Source organism: Erinaceus europaeus, chromosome 10 (genome assembly GCF_950295315.1).
Source record: "Erinaceus europaeus chromosome 10, mEriEur2.1, whole genome shotgun sequence".
Lineage (NCBI taxonomy): Eukaryota > Metazoa > Chordata > Mammalia > Eulipotyphla > Erinaceidae > Erinaceus > Erinaceus europaeus.
Genome location: NC_080171.1, coordinates 92233770 through 92252844, shown reverse-complemented (window position 1 = coordinate 92252844; position 19075 = coordinate 92233770). Strand labels below are relative to the sequence as shown.

The window sequence follows — 19075 nt, the reverse complement described above, 5'->3', positions numbered from 1 at the left end:
TCAAGAAAGTTACCTTCCTGGTTTACTGCTATCTCCAGTCATGGGGCTTTGGGGCATACTTTGTTTTTTAATGTTCCTAGGGAAAAGTTGGGGACAGGAGCAAACGTAAGTAAAAAATACTTATCATCATTTTTTAAAAATATTTTTTTATTATTGAATGGAGACTGAGAGAAGCTGAGAGGGGGTGGGGAGGTAGAGAGGGAGAGATACAGAGAAATAGCTTCAGCACTTGTGAAGCTTTTCCCCTACAGGTTGGGATCTGGGGCTTGAACCTGGGTCCACGCTCGCTGTAATGCGTACGCTTAACCAAGTGCGTCACTGCCTGGCCCCTCCACCTTCATTTCTGCATGCATCTTAGCTGTGATGAGCAAAAAAGTAAACTCAACACTTTGTTAATGTGACCATAAATTTCTGCATCTGAGAATGCCACTGAATAATCTTCTCTCTGTATGAAAGTCATGGAAGCATTTTGGTTCGTATGCAGCTAATGTGACAGCTTTGTGGGATTGTTATTCATAAAAATTTTGCATCAGGAGTTACTCAAATTCTTCAAAAAGGCAATCAAATTCACTCAAGATATTAATTTTTTTTTACATTCACTGCTTATTTCTATTTGGTATATAGGCTTCTTTGTGTTTTCTATGTACCATACATGTTAAACAAAGAGTACTTTAGGGTCAATTCTAATTCTATCATTAGTAAAAACTACTGTAATTATTTATGACTATATGAGATAGTTCTTCAAATTTTAGTGTTATTATTGGAGTACTGTGTATTTAAATCTTTGTTTTAAAAAAGTCTTCTCACAGCTAGAAATAATGTGTTATTTTTGAAAGAAGTTGGAGATTATCTAGTCTAATCTATTTATTTTACTTCTGAGACAAGTCCATTTGGGGAAGTGTGTTGCCAAAAGCCATCCAGCTAAAGGTATATGGATGTAGAACTTATTGACATATTAGTGTCTCTTTGTCACTTTGATTTTTCCCATTTTGTCATAGATGAATGCATATGTATGTGTTAAATATATTATTAATATAAATACATACTTAGATGTCATAAATTGATAGCTTTCTCCACCCCAATCTGATTTTATACAATACTACAATTTCACCATGATCTCAACTTTGATTTATTCCTTTTTGAATACGAAGCACTTAAAGAGCAGATTAAATCAGTTAAATTAGTGAGTTAGAACTAGAACTGAGACCCATAATTTATTCAGAGTTATTCTGAATTCTTTCCACTATACTCTTCTGGCTCTATAACTATTTACTTTGTTTCTCTGAAAAAGTGAAAGTATACCATTTATAATATGGTAATAAGTCAATTTAACTAGTTGATTCAACAATTTTTTAATTGCTTCTTAGGGTTATTGCTGGGGCTTGGTGCCTGTACTACGAATCCACCACTTCCAGCGTCCATTTTTCCTTTTATCTATTTATTATTATTATTGGATAAGACACAGAGAAATTGAGAGAGGCCAGGGAGACAGAGGGAGAGAAAGATAAACAGCTGCAGACCTGTTTCATTGCTCCTGAAGCATACCCTCTACAGATGGGGAGGGGGGGGTCAAACTCAGTCCCTTGTGCTTGGTAATATGTGCACTTAACCAGTGTGCCACCACCGAGCCCCCTGATTCAACAAAATTTCATGAGAAGTGATTGGTTCTAGAGAGAGACTATAATGCTTGTTTTGTAGTGGGAACAACAAATAGTGGATGAATGAATGAAATGAGGGTTCAGTGGATAAATGAATAAATAAGGTCAAATAATTATCAGTGCTTTGAAAAATACAGCTGAGTAAGACAATAAAGAAATGATGGGGGGCTGGGCAGTGGCACACCCAGTAAGTGCACATATTACCATGTGCAAGTACAAATAGTGGATGAATGAATGAAATGAGGGTTCAGTGGATAAATGAATAAATAAGGTCAAATAATTATCAGTGCTTTGAAAAAATACAGCTGAGTAAGACAATAAAGAAATGATGGGGGGCTGGGCAGTGGCACACCCAGTAAGTGCACATATTACCATGTGCAAGGACCCAGGTTCGAGCCCCAGCTTTCCACCTGCAGGGGGGCTCTTCATGACTAGTGAAGCAGGTCTGCAGGTGTCTATCTTTTTTTCTCCCTATCTCTCCTCCTCTCTCAATTTCTTTCTGTCCTCTCAAGTATGAAGAAAAGGAAGGAAGGAAGGAAGGAAGGAAGGAAGGAAGGAAGGAAGGAAGGAAGGAAGGAAGGAAGGAAGGAAACGAGAGGTAGGGCTAACAAAATAACTCACTTGATAGTGTACTGCTTTGCTGTGTACAAAACCCAGGTTCAAGCTCCACTCGCACTGCACTTAAGGAAGCTTCAGAAAGAAAGATTGGGAGACTGGGTGGTGGCACACTAGTTTAAAAAAAGTACATGTTACCATACTGAAGATTCCAGGTTTGAGCCCTGGCTCCTCACCTACAGGGGGAAACTTCATGAGCAGTGAAGCAGGTTTGCAGGTATCTATCTTTCTCTCTCCCTCTCTTTTTTTCCCTTATCCTCTCAATTTCTCTCTATCCAATCAAATAAAATAGAAATGAAAAAAAATGACTGTTGAAACCGTGCCCCATAATAACTCCGGTGGCAATAAAACTAACGAACAAAAATGAATGGAAAGAAGGGAGGGAAGGGCACTATTTAAAGTGTGGATAGGAAATGTTCTTTAAGTTGGTAACCATGCAGGACTAGAGGAAGTGAGGGTACAAACCACACAATTAGCTGAGGAAAGAATATGTCCATTAAAAGCCAAAGTAAAAAAAAAAATTTTTTTTTTTTTTGCCTCCATGTGTTATCCCTGGGGCTCGGTGCCTGCACTATCAATCCACTGCTCCTGTGGGCATTTTTTCAATTTTTTTTTTGTATAGGAAAGAGAGAAATGGAGAGGGGAGGGGGAGATAAAGAGGGAGAGAGACAGAGAGACACCTGCAATCCTGCTTCACCACTTGGGAAGATTTTCTCTTAATCTGGTTCCTTGTACACTGTCATGTGACACCTAAGTGAATTCCAGGTTTGGCTATTACAAATTGCACTGCTATGAACATAGGTATACACAAATATTTTTGGATGGGTATGTTTGGTTCCTTAGGATATATCCCCAGGGGAGGAATTGCAGGGTTATAGGATAGGTCCACTTCTAGCCTTCTGAGAGTTCTCCAGACTGCTCTCTATAGGGGTTGGACCAATTGACATTCCCACCAGCAGTGCAGGAGGGTTCCTTTGTCCCACACAACCTCTCCAGCATTTGTTGCTGCTACCTTTTCTGATGTGTGATGATCTCATAGGAGTGAAGTGGTATCTCATTGTTGTCTTGTCTGGAGATTTTTGTTTCTCTTTTACAACTTGCCTATTATTGTCTCTAAGTTCGCTGTGATTTAGAATAATTGTCAAGTAAGTTTTAAGGGATCAGTTGCTTCCAAAGTAATTTTATTACAACTAGAGTATATTTATTTACACATTTTGTTGAGGTAAAATTGGTTTACAACGCTGTGTATGTTTTAGGAGCAAAATCTCACATCTCTTCCAACTTGTAACCTTGACCTCAACTATATGTATAACAACTAAGAGAAACCTGACCATACAGTGTTATAAACATTGTGACCTTGGTCAAATTAACTTATCATCTGTAAAATAATAGTAATAATAGTGACTACACTGTTGACTTACTTTAAAGATTGAAAAAAAAGCTGCATGTAAAATGTAAATACAGTTGCTGATAATGTGGCAACTACTTGATTATTGTATCACTATCTTTGTCTAACAGCTATTATTCTTCCAGGACATCAATTGTTTATTTGATAGTTATTTACTTAGCTTTCATTATATTGCTTTTCCAGTGTATGTCTGAGATCATTAAAAATGTGTATTTTTTATTCTTTCCTTTCCTTTTCTTTTATTGCCACTAGGATTATCTCTGGGGCTTGGTTCTTGCAGGATGAATCCACTGCTCCCAGAGGCCATTTCCCCCCTCTCTTTTTGATAAAAACAGAAAAATGAAAGGAAAGGTGAAACTGAGAGGGAGAGAGAAAAAAGACACCTGCAGCACTGCTTACCCATTGTGAAGCTTTTCCCCTGCATGTGGGGGGGGTGGGGTAGGGATGGAGAGGGACAAGGACGGAGAGGCTTGAACTCTGTTCTTTTTACAAGGTAATGTGTATACTGTTGCACCATAAGATAACCTCTTTTCAACAAGCTTAGTGATATGAATTCATCTTAATATTTATCAAGTACTAAGGATGTGAAACCTTATATACATGCGATTTTACCCATCCCACAGATTATAAAGGTGAGATTTTTTATAGGATAGCCATTTTAGTTTCAGAAACATCAGTAACTTTCCCATTGTCACTTGAGCCAGTAGATGGCAGAGCTGCACTGAATCTCTGCTGCCCGTGTTGCATTTTTTTTTTCTTCATTGGGCAAAAATATTGACTCTTTATGTTCCATTTAGGATTATCAGGTCTTCCTTTGCTTTATAAGGGTAGATGAAATCTGTAACTCTGTTTCTCATGTCTTATTTTCAAGCTGTTTCTCCTTGGAAACAATACAGAAATGGTCATAGGTCACATGTCAATTTAGATTTCTCATTATTGCTAGATGAGGAAGTGAGCCTATTCTAAATTGAATGTCAAATTACAATGTTACAAAAAAAATGAGTTGAATATTCTATTTCCTATCTCTACAGGTATGTCATTTCAGCACCCAAAGTATTCCGTGTCGGAGCATCTGAAAATATTGTAATCCAAGTTTATGGCTACACTGAAGCATTTGATGCCACAATCTCTATTAAAAGTTATCCTGATAAAAAAATCAGTTACTCTTCAGGCTATGTTCATTTAACAACAGAAAATAAATTTCAAAGCTCTGCAATCTTAACAGTATGTATATAGATTTTATTTGCACATATAGTCTATTCTTAAAACTTATAAAGTTGTATATTGATAACATAGAGACTTGATCATAGATACCATTCTACTACTGTGTGACTAGTGATGTCAGCAGCTAATGATAATCTGAGTGACTAGGGCCAGGGAGGTGGCTTAGCTATAGAGTACATGTCTTACATGCATTTCAAAGCCCTGGGTTCAAACCCCAGCACCATGTGAAAAATGTGTGTGTGAAGTAGAAAATTCTAAATAGAAAAGTGGTAGCTATTTTTTGAGTAATGTAAATCATAGCATTTAAAGTGGAAAATAAAATTGTACTAATGTGAAACAAAATGTTTAGAAATTAATTTTAAAACTTGATTACAGTGAAAATTATTATTAGAGAGATATGACTATGCACAGTGATATAATGCATTGCCTACAAAATCCTATAGATGCTACTGAACATTTGTTTGTTTAAACTTCAGTATTCTCCAATTAGTTTGCAAATGTAATAAAAATTATTGACTTCTAACAAAGGTAGTTCTCACTGAAAATTTAGTTAATAGAACAACAAATAAAATTTCATTCTATTAAGATACTATAGTATCAGCTTGATTCAAGAAGTTCTTGCAACTCTTATTACAAAAATCTGAAGATTAAAAAATAATTTTATACTTGCTATGCACTCAAGGGAATAAATATAAATAATATGCTGTTTTAAATTCCAATATAAATTTAAATATTTAAAAAACAAAATAAAAAAGACTGATAGACTTGAAAGGGTCTCAGAGGTTCATTTAGAAAGGATTCTCAGGGGGCCGGGTGGTAGCATAGCGGATTGAGCTCACATGGCGCCAAGCACAAAGGACTGGAGTAAGGATCCTGGTTTCAGCCCCTGGCTCCCTACCTGCAGGGGATTCACTTCACAAGTGGTGGAAGCAGGTCTGCAGGTATCTATCTTTCTCTCCCCCTTTCTGTCTTCCCTCCTCTCTCCATTTCTCTCTGTCCTATTCAACAACAACAACAACAACAGTTACAATAACAACAACAAGGGCAAAAAATGGGAAAGATGGCCTCCAGGAGCATTGGATTGGTAGTGCAGGCACCCAACCCCAGCAAAAACCATGGAGGCAAAAAAAAGAAGAAAAAAAAAGGATTCTCAAATGTGAGCCTTTTTTTTTTTTCCAGGAATTTTAAACTTTATTCAGGGAAATTGAGGACACCCACATGTTGGAGTACATGTGGGCTGAGAGAGAAAGAAGGAACAAGAAAGCCATTTATTCACATGTTGGCAGGCCAACCTCAGCAGAAAGAGAGAGAGATCATGTGTGAGCTATTTTTAAAAATATTTTATTTATTTATTTGCTTATTTAGATAGAGACAGAGAGAAATCAAAAGGGAAGAGGGTGATAGGGAGAGAGAAGGGAGAGAGAGATCTGCAGCACTGCTTCACTGCTCATGAAGCTTCCCCCTGTAAGTGCAGATTGGGGACTTGGACCCTGGTCCTTGCACAGTGTAACATGTACACTCAACCAGGTGAGTCACTGCCTTGGCCCCTAAAACACATTTCCCAAAAGTCTTATTTTCATTAGATTGCTGAAGCCACTAGTCATACATGCATGAGTATTATGTTTAAGTTTATATCAATTAAGTGCAGCTAAGTAAAAAATTAATTCCATTAGTCACACCACCCACATTTCAAGTGCCCATACACTCCTGTGAGAATGGTATATTAGACAACATAGATATCTAACATCTCCATCATCATAGAAAGTTTTATTAAATGGTGCTGGGTTCAGTGATTAATTGAAAAAGTATATTAAGGTAGGGAGTCATAAAACTGATGCATATCTTAAGTATTTAGTTTTGTCTTAATATTATAATTATCTTTATTTGCCAATTGTCTGATTGCCAAGGTCTTCTCTTTAAGTTTGGATCCAGCAGTTGGAGGTCAAGTCTTATTTGCAATGAGTCATACCTTAAATGAGTCATTTGTTTTCAGCTCTTCTTGGTTTAAAGTGGATAAAAAGCTTAAAGATAACTTGCAAAGCAATCTGACTGCAGAAATTTTGTAGATCTTTACTGTTTTCTAAGTTTTTATTAGTGCTTCTATATATCAAAATTCACAGTTGGTTTTGGTGATTAACTTTTTCTTCCTTGTAAAAACATTTTTTTCTTAAAAAAAAAACATTTATTTATTTCCATGAGAAAGAGAGAGAGATAGACAGAGACAGGGAGAGAGGCACTAGAGCACTATTCTGGTTTATCGTGGTATTGGGGATTGAACCTGCAGCCTCTGGAGCCTTAGGTATGCAAGTATGGTGCACAGTGCTATTTCCCAGGCCCAGTGATGAAATTATTTGTTTTATTTTATTTGGGGATTAATGGTTTATAGTAAATATAGTTGATCATACATGTATAAAATTTCTGTTTTCTGGAAAACACTCTCACCTCCAGCATAGGCCTTCCTCCACCATCATGCACCAGGAGTTGAAATAACCTGCCCACCCCATAGACCTTTACTTTGGTGCAATACACCAGTGATTAAATTCTACTTCATGTTTCTAAAGCCTAACTTTTCAGTAGGACACTTTTTAACTTTATTATTTTTCATGTATTTAATTTTCATAGCGTGCAATGTAAATAAAGTGTATACTTACACTTACACACATAAATTGGGGAGTATGCATCTTAACCTGTGGGAGCAGAAGGATATAGGTGTAGTACAACTGTACTGAAAATCAGCCCAGATGTTGATGGAGAGGATGAAGGGCCTAGGCTAATATAGAGAGTCAATGGAGTTTGTTGAGAGAGATTTTTGTTCTCTTTCTTTTTTTTTTTTTTAATATTTTTATTTAGTTATTATTGGATAAAGACAGAGAGTAATTGAGAAGGCAAGAGGAGACAAGGAGAGAGACAAAGAGACACCTGCAGCTCTGTTCTACCACTCCTGAAACTTTCCCCTGCAAATTGCGACAGGAGCTTGAAACTGGGTCCTTGCACACTGTAATGTGAGCGCTTAACCAGGTGTGCCACTGCCCAGCCCGGAGAGATTTTCTAGTAATTGTTACTTGTAGTGCTCAGTCTACATATTTTCTTTTTAAATATATGTTTATTTATTTATTTATTTATTTATTTATTATTGGGTAGAGACAGAGAGAAATGGAGAGAGGAGGTGAAGGGAGAGAGGGAAAGAGAAAGCCACCTGCAGACCTCATTCACTACTTGTGAAGTGACCCTCTTGCAGGTGGGGAGCCGGGGACTCTAACCAGGATCCTTGAGTCTTGGCACTTCATACATACTGTGCACGCTTAACCCGGTGCACCACAACCTGGCCCCCTAAAGTAAAATTTTTTTCTCTCCATGAAATCAGTGGTCTGATCTTATGCAGTCACTGGGAGAAAATAAGTACGGAACCCATATCTGTGATCTTGGGAGAACTACTGCAGTTTCCAATGGAGGAAATAGGGGTCACGGAACTCAGGTGGTTGGAAAGGTGTGGAGTTATACCTGTGTTATCTGATAATTTTGTAACTTAATATTAAATCACCAATAATGATGATGATGATAATAATAAGGAAACCAAAAAAATTACCATTGTATGGTGCCCAAGTGTTATTATTTTTGACACTGAAAGACTTTGGGCAAGATTTGCTTACTCTTGTTCTTTACTGCTTTCTAAATGACACATTCACATGCTCATTTTTCATTCTAATAAGATTACAATGGTACTTAGAAAATTCACTTGTTCATAATCCTAAAATTAACCTACTTTTCCCATAAATATTTTCTTTTATATTATAGATACAACCCAAACAATTATCTGGAGGACAAAGCCTAGTTTCACATGTGTATTTGGAAGTTGTATCAAAGCATTTTTCAAAATCAAAAAAGATGCCAGTTACCTATGAAAATGGATTTCTGTTTATTCATACAGACAAACCTGTTTACACTCCACACCAGTCAGGTAGTGTTAAAGATGCTTCTTCTTATGAGGGGGAACATTGACACTAAGTGTAGAATGTTTCAACAGTTGGGGATAAGGTTGCAACTTGCAAACTTAGTGACTTTTATAGTTGTGGATACAATGTAAATCAAAAATTTTTTTGGAAACTGATAAATAAAAATTAAATGAATTTTAACTTTAAGTTTGATTTTAAATGTAACTTGTAATAATGTGGAATTTACAGAAACAAGTATTACCTACCTCATCTGTTTTATTCAAATAGGAGAAAGCTCTTTAAAAATTGTGAAATGTTAAACAATTGTGAAATGTTGTATCATGCCTTAATTATTAATCAAGCATAAGATATAATTACAAAAAAAGCCCAATTTAGCAATGGGAATATAATTCACTATAAAAACAAATTCTAAAAACTCTTCCACTGACTTTGGAGCTAAGCCTCATATTCAGAAACAAATCCAGTCCTAGCTCTACCTGCAAAAACGAAACTAGATGACAAAAACAGTAAATGAATATTTTTTTTTTTAGAGATAATCTAGTTAAGAAAGTTTTTTTGAGAGGTCAGGTGGTGGACCACCTGCTTGAGTACACATTTAATGTGCAAAGACCCAGATTCGAGCCCCTGGTCCCCACTTTCGGGGGAAAGCTTTGTGAGTGCTGAAGCAGTATTGCAGGTGTCTCTCTGTCTCTCTTCCTCTCTATAATCCCCTTCCCTCTTGATTTCTAGCTGTCTCTATCCAATAAATAAATAAAGGTAATAAAAACATTTAAAAAATAAAAAGAAAGTTTGTTTGAACACTTTTGTTTCTAAGGCTCTTCTTTTAAGAAAGAGAAAGGGCAGGCTACCGGTTACAACATTGTGATTGAGATATGACTGGATTTATTCCAAGTAAGACAAAAGTAAAACAAAAGTATGAGCACTGTTCAAGTAAGTTCACTTGTCTTCAAAGTTGTTGATTTTTCCATCTCCATTAGAAACTAAATTTATCTTTAGAAATAGCTCTTTAAAGATATATAAGGAAAATCTGTTTAAGATGTTAGGAATTTAAAAAAAATGATACTATATGATATTAGAAAAGCCAGAATGTGTTTTTACATAGAAAATAAGAAAAAATAATGTCATGAGTTTTCAGACAACCCAACAGTTCATATGCACACGACCGAAGTTTAAGCCAGTCCCTGTTACATTGGAGGAAACTTGTGTGTGTCTGGTATTTTTATCTCTCCCTCTGTGTTTCTTTCTTTCTTTTCCTCCCTCCCTCCCTCCCTCCCTTCTCTCTCTCTTTCTTTCTTTCTTTCTTTCTTTCTTTCTTTCTTTCTTTCTTTCTTTCTATTCCTTCCTTCCTTCCTTCCTTCCTCCCTCACTTCCTTCCTTCCTTCCCTTAATATTTACTCATTTATTTGATGGAGACAGAGAAATTGTGAGGCAATGGGAAGACAGAGAGAAAGGCAGATACCTTCACCATTCATGAAGCATTCCCCATGCAGATAGGGACTGGGGACTTGAACTCAGGTTTTCAGGTGCTGTACTGTGTGTGCTCAACAAGAGGAGCCACCACCTCCCCCTCCTCATCTCCCTTATTATCTGAAAAATGCAGTCTGGAGCATTGAAGCCAACAACAACAACAAAATGTTATTAATCATATGTCTAGAAACTAGCTTTTGCCTTTGTAGATATGGATTTTTGTGCACTGAGTTTTGTGATTGAGTTTTAAACATATCTTTTATCACTAGGGCTTGGTGCATGTACAATAAATATACAGTTCCCAGCAGCCTTTTATTTTTTACTTTTTTTTTTATAGGACAGAGAGAAATTGAAAGTGGTGGAAAGTTAAAGAATGAGAGAAAAATAGAGACACCTGTAGCACTGCTTCATCACTCATGAAGGGGTGTGGGGTATGGGGTATGGGGGCTTGAACCCAGGTCCTTGAGCGTGCTGCTGTGTGCACTCAATCGGATGTGCTACCGCCCAACCCTGACACTCATTTTTTGTAAGGATACTTATTGTAAAAACAAACAAGCAAAAATACAAACACCAATTACAGGTAGTAGTTAAGTAGTTCATCAGGTTGAGCACATACCTTAGAATATGTTAGGCCCTGACTTTGAGCCCTGACACCACATAGGAGCATCATGAGCAGCACTGGGGAGCACTGGGAGCAGCACTGGGAATACTGGAGCAGTACCTTGGTGTGTTTCTTTGCTTGCTCTCTCTCTCTGTCTCTCTCTGTCTCTGTCTCTCTCTCTCTCCTTTCTCTGTCTCTCTCAATAAAGGAGAGTGAAAAAAATTAAAATACCCTGTGTTCAACAGTGTTTTTGATGTTATCAATTATTCTTACAGTAAAGGTGAGAGTCTATTCACTAAATGATGACTTGAAGCCAGCCAAAAGAGAAACTGTCTTAACTTTCATTGTAAGTATGTTATTTATTTAATAATTTAACTCATCTTCAGGACCAGATACATTGTTCCATAATCCTGCCCTAGAGCCACATGGATGCCTGTGGTCCCATGTAAGGAATGTGATCCCAAAGCTGTGGGAAGTGTCCTGAGAATAGCACTCCAGAGACATCATCTTAGAAGCACTATGCATGATGGGCTACACGGATAAAGAAAAGCCAGGAAGATATTTAGCTGTGATTTCCATTCTTACTTGAAACAGACCATTGAAACTCAAGGGAAAAAAATACCTTAAAGCCATAACAATGAATTCCATAGTCACAGCACACTGTAGTAAATTTCTCATGTAATAACCAAATGGCCCAAAAACATGTAGTTATTTAAACAAACAAACAAACAAACAAACAAACACGAGAGTGGGAGTAGATAGCTAAATGATTATGCAAAGAGACTTTCATGCTTGAGGCTTCAATGTCCCGGTGTAAATCCCCCGCACCATACGCCAAAGCTGAGCAGTGCTCTGGTTTGGTTGATAATAATAATAATAATAATGAAAAGCAAGCAAAATCCCATTTAAATAATTTTCAAACCCATGTACAAAATGTAGTTTATGGCACATCTTTATCATTTTGAGTGTTTTCTCAAAATCCAAGTGTCCATACTGCTGTTATAAAATATCCTATTTATAAGTGCATTTTATAGTATACCTGTTTAGGGAAACTTCAGATTAGGAGATAGAAAATTTGATTCTGCAGGGGCCGGGTGGTGATGCACATGTTACAATGTGCAAGGACCCAGCTTTGAGACCCCGGTCCCCACCTGCAGGGGGAAAGCTTTATGAGTAGGGAAGCAGTGTTGCAGTTATCTCTCTGTTCTCTCTCCTTTTCTTTTTTTAATTTTTTTTATTTATAAAACAGAAATATTGACAAGACTATAGGATAAGAGGGGTACAAATCCACACAATTCCCACCACAACTCTATATCCTATCCCCTCCCCTGATAGCTTTCCTATTCTTTAACCCTCAGGGAGTATGGACCCAGCGTCATTATGGGGTGCAGAATGTGGAAGGTCTGGCTTCTATAATTGCTTCCCCACTGAACATGGGCATTAGCAAGTCAATCCATACTCCCAACCTGTCTCTCTCTTTCCCTAGTGAGGTAGGACTCTGAGGAGGTAGGGCTCCAGGACACACTGGTGAGGTTGTCTGCCCAGGGAAGTCAGGTTGGCATCTATGTTAGCATCTGGAACTGGTGGCTGAAAAAGAGTTAAGAACAAATTGTTGACTAATCATGAACCAAAAGGCAAGAGTATTGCAGATGAAGATTTGGGGTATGTGTTTTGAAAAAAGCTAGTAGTTTTATTTTAGGTATATTCCAAGGGACCCATGACTTTACTAGTTTTTGCCTGAGTCTGGTAGCTAACATGTAGGTGTACCCAAGGTACTGTCTGGGGAGATGGTGTCATAGTTGGAAAAAGGACTAGAAATCTGGGTCAGGGAAGAAAGTAGCTCCCAAATATGGGGAAAGTATATAAATGTTGTTAACTGTAACCCCCATAAGTTTGATCTAGGGCCCATATTCGGCACAGGAGCCTATGTAACCTCTGCATCCCTGTAAGTCAAAGCTCACATTCTATGGTGACAGCTAGGAATATTCCAGGCTGCACTAATTTCAGGACCCATCTTCCTTGGGTGGTAGGTAGAGTATGTTGTCCAGCCTCCCTTTGGAGAATGGAATAGTCCCTACCATTGTTGTTCCACATTGAGGGCAAGGTCCACAAACGGGTCCATTATGTTGTTTCTGATGGAGATGACTAGTAAAAGTGGAAAATAGGATCTGTTAGAGGTCTAGGTCCATCATGTCTGTGTGGGAATCCCAGGAGTCCCTGACTAGGGCCCCAGGTGATGGGGTGGCCTGGTAGGACTATAGAGTCATCATTAAAGTATGCCAGAATATGAATTCAGCTTTTGTAGTCCTTCTTTTTCCCTTTCTTTCTTTTTTTTTTTCCTCCAGGGTTATTGCTGGGCTCGGTGCCTGCACCATGAATCCACCGCTCCTGGAGGCCATTTTTCCCCCTTTTTGTTGCCCTAGTTGTTGCAGCCTCGTTGCGGTTATTATTGCCATTGTTGACGTTGCTTTGTTGTTGGATAAGACAGAGAGAAATGGAGAGAGGAGGGGAAGACAGAGAGAGGGAAGAGAAAGACAGACACCTGCAGACCTGCTTCACCGCCCGTGAAGCGACTCCCCTGCAGGTGGGGAACCGGGGGCTCGAACCGGGATCCTTACCGGTCCCTGCGCTTTGTGCCACGTGCGCTTAACCCACTGCGCCACCGCCTGGCTCCTTCTCTTTCCCTTTCTATCTCCCTCTTCCTTCTTGTTTTCTGGCTGTCTCTATTGAATAAATAAATAAATATAATAAAGAAAGGAGTTCTAAAAAAAAAGAATATTTGATTCTGGTATCTAGAAAAATCTAAGTTTATAGTAGTTCTTATAACATCAAGTCTTCCTATACTTTTCCTTATTTATATAATAAAGAGTCAAGTCTCTGTTGAATGACTGAGTCTGGGATTGTCTACTTATCCTTTTCTTTTGGTGAGGCAGGAGCTGGAGAAGGGTCCAAAAAGAGAGAGGGAAGAGATTTAAATGAACTGTATTTAACTATCTGAGTATTTCAATTAAATTCCATTTTCACATTTAATTTAAAGACATGGATATTCATTGGTATATGTTTCTGTGGAGCAAAGAAATTTTACCAGTTAATTTTAAAATGTGGTTTATGTGCTTCATGTGGTTTGTTTTACTTATATATTTTTTTCCCTTGAAGGATCCTGAAGGATCAGAAGTTGACATTGTAGAAGAAAATGATTTTACTGGAATAATTTCTTTTCCTGACTTCAAAATCCCATCTAATCCTAAGTATTTAAAACTATTTGTTAATAGTTTTTTTTTTTTAACATTTTATTGGGGAGGAGGGAAATACTGGCATATAGGACAGTTGTTGACACAATAAGTACAGCCTATGAAAAAGCACATCTATAATTTTTGTTGTTAGACAGAAAATGAGTCAAATGGAGCCATCTAGTGTTAACAAAGCATGACAGTATGGGGCAGGGGGAGCAAGGTGATATAAAATCTTCCTTTTCAAGTCTAATGAAAAATTAGGCTCCATTTCTGACAAACCAACCAACAAACACATCACACTACTTCTCACCAATTCTTTTTACACATAGAAGTTACTATTTGCAAGAGAGAAAAAATAGTCCCTGGGCTTTTTCTTTTCCATTAATTAATTAATTAATTTTAATATTTTTATTTATTTATCTATTTTATTTAGAAGCATAACTACTCCAGCCTCAAAGGAAACTAATAGATTATCAGACTAGAAGACTGGTGTAGTCCCATGTCTACCTCTGAGAGTTATAAAAATGTATATACTTTGTCTGTGAAAGGCATATTTAAAGGCGGAACATGTTCTGAAAGTTATTTCTTCCACCTGGCCCCTTGATAAAAGATTGAAGAACATCTTTTAGCAGAGTTTAATGTAATGATTCTCTGGATATGTTTTGCATACTTAGCAAATTATATACTTCCCTATAAATGCTGTCAAGTACTATAGTACAGAAATGATCATCTTATTTTTATAATTTACCCAACTTCCCCTTGTGACCATTGCTCCAAAAGAAGTTATGCCTCAGTCCTGACAGTCTCTCATGAGTGGCATTTCCCTATCCCAGTACCTTTGCACAAATTGTTCCCTCTGGTTAGAATATGCTTCACCTTGTTATTCACAAGGCTGGCTGCTTGCTTATTCTTTAAAACATGGGATAAATAAAAGAGGTATCTCCTAATGCATAATCTAATGCACTTCTCTTCATTTTACGCTCATATCTTGATTTTTGTAATTACTTATTACTTTATTTAGCTTTTTATTCCTTATTTAACCAGAAACTCCTGAGGATGGGGTTCATGCCTGTACTGCTCACTGCTGCCTCTTACACATCAGTATAACAGATACCTGATTAATGTTATAGAAATAATGATAATAACAACCGTAATAAAATTTTGTTAACTGCATAACAGAGTAGGGTAGATATTATATTTCTTATTTTACATATAAGGTTAGGTAATTTATACATATTCAATCTCCTAGTAAATGAAAAAGTGGGAATTTGAACTTCTATGAATAATTTCGTTTTTGAAGACAAGATTCTTCTGCCTTACTCTTTTCCTGTCTCCAGTGCTTAATCTAGTGTTCAGGAATTATTTCTGCATAATTATTGTTAATTAAACTTGGGTCATTTTCCTCTGTAAATAAACCATGTTTTATTTCCACCAACCATACTTTAATTTATTTGAAATGTGATTTTTATCATGTGCATAAGCTTACCTACAGTACATGTTTCTAGAGAAAATTGTGGGGGTCCCTATATAGTGTGAGTATTAGTTTTATATTAGTTAAAATTAAGCTCCAGGATTAAGTAAATTCTCATATACCATAAGGTTTTTTTTTTAACTCAAAACTATAAACTATGCTAAGATAAATACCTGAAAGAATAGCACAATGTCTGAAACACTACTGCATTGCCAAAACATCTGAAAACACTAAAATTTTCTTGTTAGAAATTTTTACCAGAAAATATAATACCTAAGCTATATATAGCTTTCTCTTTTTTAAGTCCTGTGGGGGGAGAGGAGGGCAGAGTTGAGGGTCATTGCTAGGCTTTCACTGCTCTGGGTCAAAATTTTCAGATAGGAAAAAGAGACATAGAGAGGGAAGATTCCATAGCACTAAATCTTCTTCCATTGATAGGGACCTGACCAGATCCTGGGTTATATGCATAACAAAGCTATCTTGTCTGCCATCTTTTATTTCTTTGAAACAGGACTTGGATTTTCTTTGCATGAACTAAAAATATTTGATGACCTCTGTTATTTTAAATATTTTGCTTCCACAGGTATGGTGTGTGGAAAATTCGAGCTAAATATAAAGAGGACTTTTCAACAACCAGTGATGCATATTTTGAAGTTAAAGAATATGGTAATTTCTAACAATGAAAAGTTTATCTATACAGCGCTATAGTTTTTGAAATAATCCTTTTAATTAATGTCTTTAACCCCAAATTTCTCCCAAAGAAAAAGATTTCTCCCAAAGAAAATTTCTCCCAAAAAAAAATTTCTCCCAAAGAAAAAGCAGTCTGCTAGGGTGGGTAGAAGTCTTCTTGAGGAGATAGGGAAAGTAGTAGTTATTGAAACATCTGGACTCTAATTCCAGTTTGTCCTTGTTAACCTTGAATAAATCCATCAATATCTCCACACTTATATTTCTCATCATACAGCTAGATATCTAGTCTCTTGAAGAGCTTGACTAGTTAAGGTCCTGCCCAGAATTAAGATTTTTAGGAGAAACTTTAAAATAATCCAGAAATGAGGTGGGTGGGAACCAGAAAAACTAATAAATCACTTACCCAAATCATTACACCAAATGAGTGGTGCAGAATAAGAGCAATCGGATTTCCTTATCACTAGTCCACAGCTATTTTTTTCCTGCTTCACAAACCCTTGACATATTTATTTGGAAATATAAGGTATTCTTATTGTGAAATTAGTCATGGTTTGGGGTTAATAATTAACATATAGTGGCTTAATTTTCCCATTTCTCGTAATTGTTTGCTGGAGTATTTGCGTACTCTGATAAAGGTATCAAAGATAACAAAGTTAACATTCTTCTGCTTGAAGTCATTTTTATTCCTCCAGGAAGCCTAAAAATTGGAGGATACATGCACAGTGTTAACAGTTAACAAAGGAAACAATGACAAATTTATTATAAAGCAACTCAACTTTAAAGATTCTAGGTTTTCAGTTAAATAGAATCCTAACCTATTTCACTTCCTCTGTATGTTTTTGATGCTTTATATAAGTCTGGAATTCACCCACCTCTGATGACCCGTAGTCACTCTCCTAATTCTCCAGGTTCCCTCCTGGACTACTAAAAGTCACCTAATTGCTACCTCTGATTCCAAGTTATTTTTGCTTCACCAAAATAATCATGAAGTGCAAATTTCCTCGTTAATTCACAATGAAAATTCCCCCCATTAGGTCCTCATTCCTTTTACACTATAAACACAATTCTTCATTTTGAACCAGTCCCCCCTACTAATTCACTTTTTAGTTTCCTTTTGTACCACTCCTCCCTCTCAATTCCCTTCAGTGGTAGTGACTTTTCATGTGCTATCTATCTGCCTAGAACACTTTCTCCCAGCCTCATTGCTTAACTTACTCCTACACACTTGAAGTTGAGTAAATATATATTCCTCTTAATTCTCTTTCTTGGTTTGGAAAATCAATTATCTTATTCTTTTGAATTAGCCTTTGCTTTTAGTCATTTAGTCTCCCAATTTTCTATTACTGTTGTGCAAGATAGTAAAATTAGACTATAAAAGCCTTAGTACATGACCCAAGTTAATGTAAATTTAAAAACAGTACCATAGGGGAGTCGGGGGGCAGTGCAGTAGGTTAAGCACAACATGGCGCAAAGCACAAGGATTGGTGTAAGGATCCCGGATCAAGCCCCTGGCTCCCCACCTGCAGGGGCGTTGCTTCACAGGCGGTGAAGCAGGTCTGCAGGTGTCTATCTTTCTCTCCCCCTTTTTGTCTCCTCCTCATCTCTTCATTTCTCTCTGTCCTATCTAACAATGATGACATCAATAACAACAAGAATAACTACAACAACAATAAAAAAGCAAGAGCAGCAAAAGGGAAAATAACTATTAAAAAAATTTTTTTTGAAAGTACCATATTGACAGGTTAAGATGTTTTCTCATGGATAATTAAGACACTAAAGACATTGGGGGGAAAATACTTTTTTGCCAGAGTATTTAATTTTGCATAGATGCCTCTTCTTAATTAAATTGTATGCTCATTTTTCTTCACTAAACTTGGAGATCTGGTGGATTTTATTTATGAAAAAAGTGGGAAAAATTAAATAATCAGTAACTTTCATTTTCTCTTGAATAAATATTTAGTTATGCATGTTGAACATATGCAAATTCAAGATTATGAGAAGAGTGAGAGAGTAGCAATCTACAAAGATAAATTGAGAATAGTCACTTTTATTTTCAAGGTGCCCATAATCAGTTACCTACAATAAGCACTGAGGTAGAAGTATAAGCAATATGCTTCTGGTATGTAAGAGCTGGATCTCCCTCTGGGTGGGAGAACAGGAAGCTGCCCAGAGATGGTGATAATGATTACGATGATGGTTATGACAAGGTAGATACTGTATTGATGTACAGTTCCCCTAACAACACCATAAACTGCAGTTGATTGAGTACAGTTTGTTGCTATATTTTAAAAGCTACTTTGGTTTAAATAATAATAGTGACTCTTTGATTTTCTTTCCAGTGTTGCCCCATTTTTCTGTCACAATAGAACCAGAAAATAATTTCATTGGTTATAAAACCTTTAATAATTTTGAAATTACTATAAAAGCCAGGTAAGAAATTTATTATTTTTTTTTTTAGTTAAATTGAGCACTGCTGTGGATTGATGATAGCTGCCCAAAGTGAGATCTGTGATTTTTTTCCCCCAGGGCTATTGAGATATAATTGACATATAACATTATGCAAATTGAAGGTATGCATCTGAGGTCTGTAATTTATTGGCATTGTCTGCCATGATTTGGAACCAGTTCTGATTTAGCTGATTATGATGTTAGCTTTGTGGATTATTTACCAGCAAAATTGTCCCCAACAATTTAAATCTAATATGTGTGTTTAGAAATCATCATGACTTAGGATACTGAGACTGATGTATGACAT

At 36.7% G+C, this 19075-nt stretch overlaps 1 protein-coding gene across 1 annotated transcript in view; it reads left to right on the top strand.

Annotated features, from left to right (window-relative positions):
- The window catches only part of C5 (complement C5), a 94695-nt gene continuing 75620 nt past the window's right edge, over positions 1-19075 (top strand). The window contains exons 1-7 of the mRNA XM_060200064.1: positions 1-105; positions 4713-4905; positions 8701-8863; positions 11202-11272; positions 14083-14174; positions 16214-16296; positions 18660-18750. Coding sequence (XP_060056047.1) covers positions 41-105; positions 4713-4905; positions 8701-8863; positions 11202-11272; positions 14083-14174; positions 16214-16296; positions 18660-18750 — 758 coding nt within the window. The 5' untranslated portion in view covers positions 1-40. The remainder of the gene's footprint in view (positions 106-4712; positions 4906-8700; positions 8864-11201; positions 11273-14082; positions 14175-16213; positions 16297-18659; positions 18751-19075) is intronic.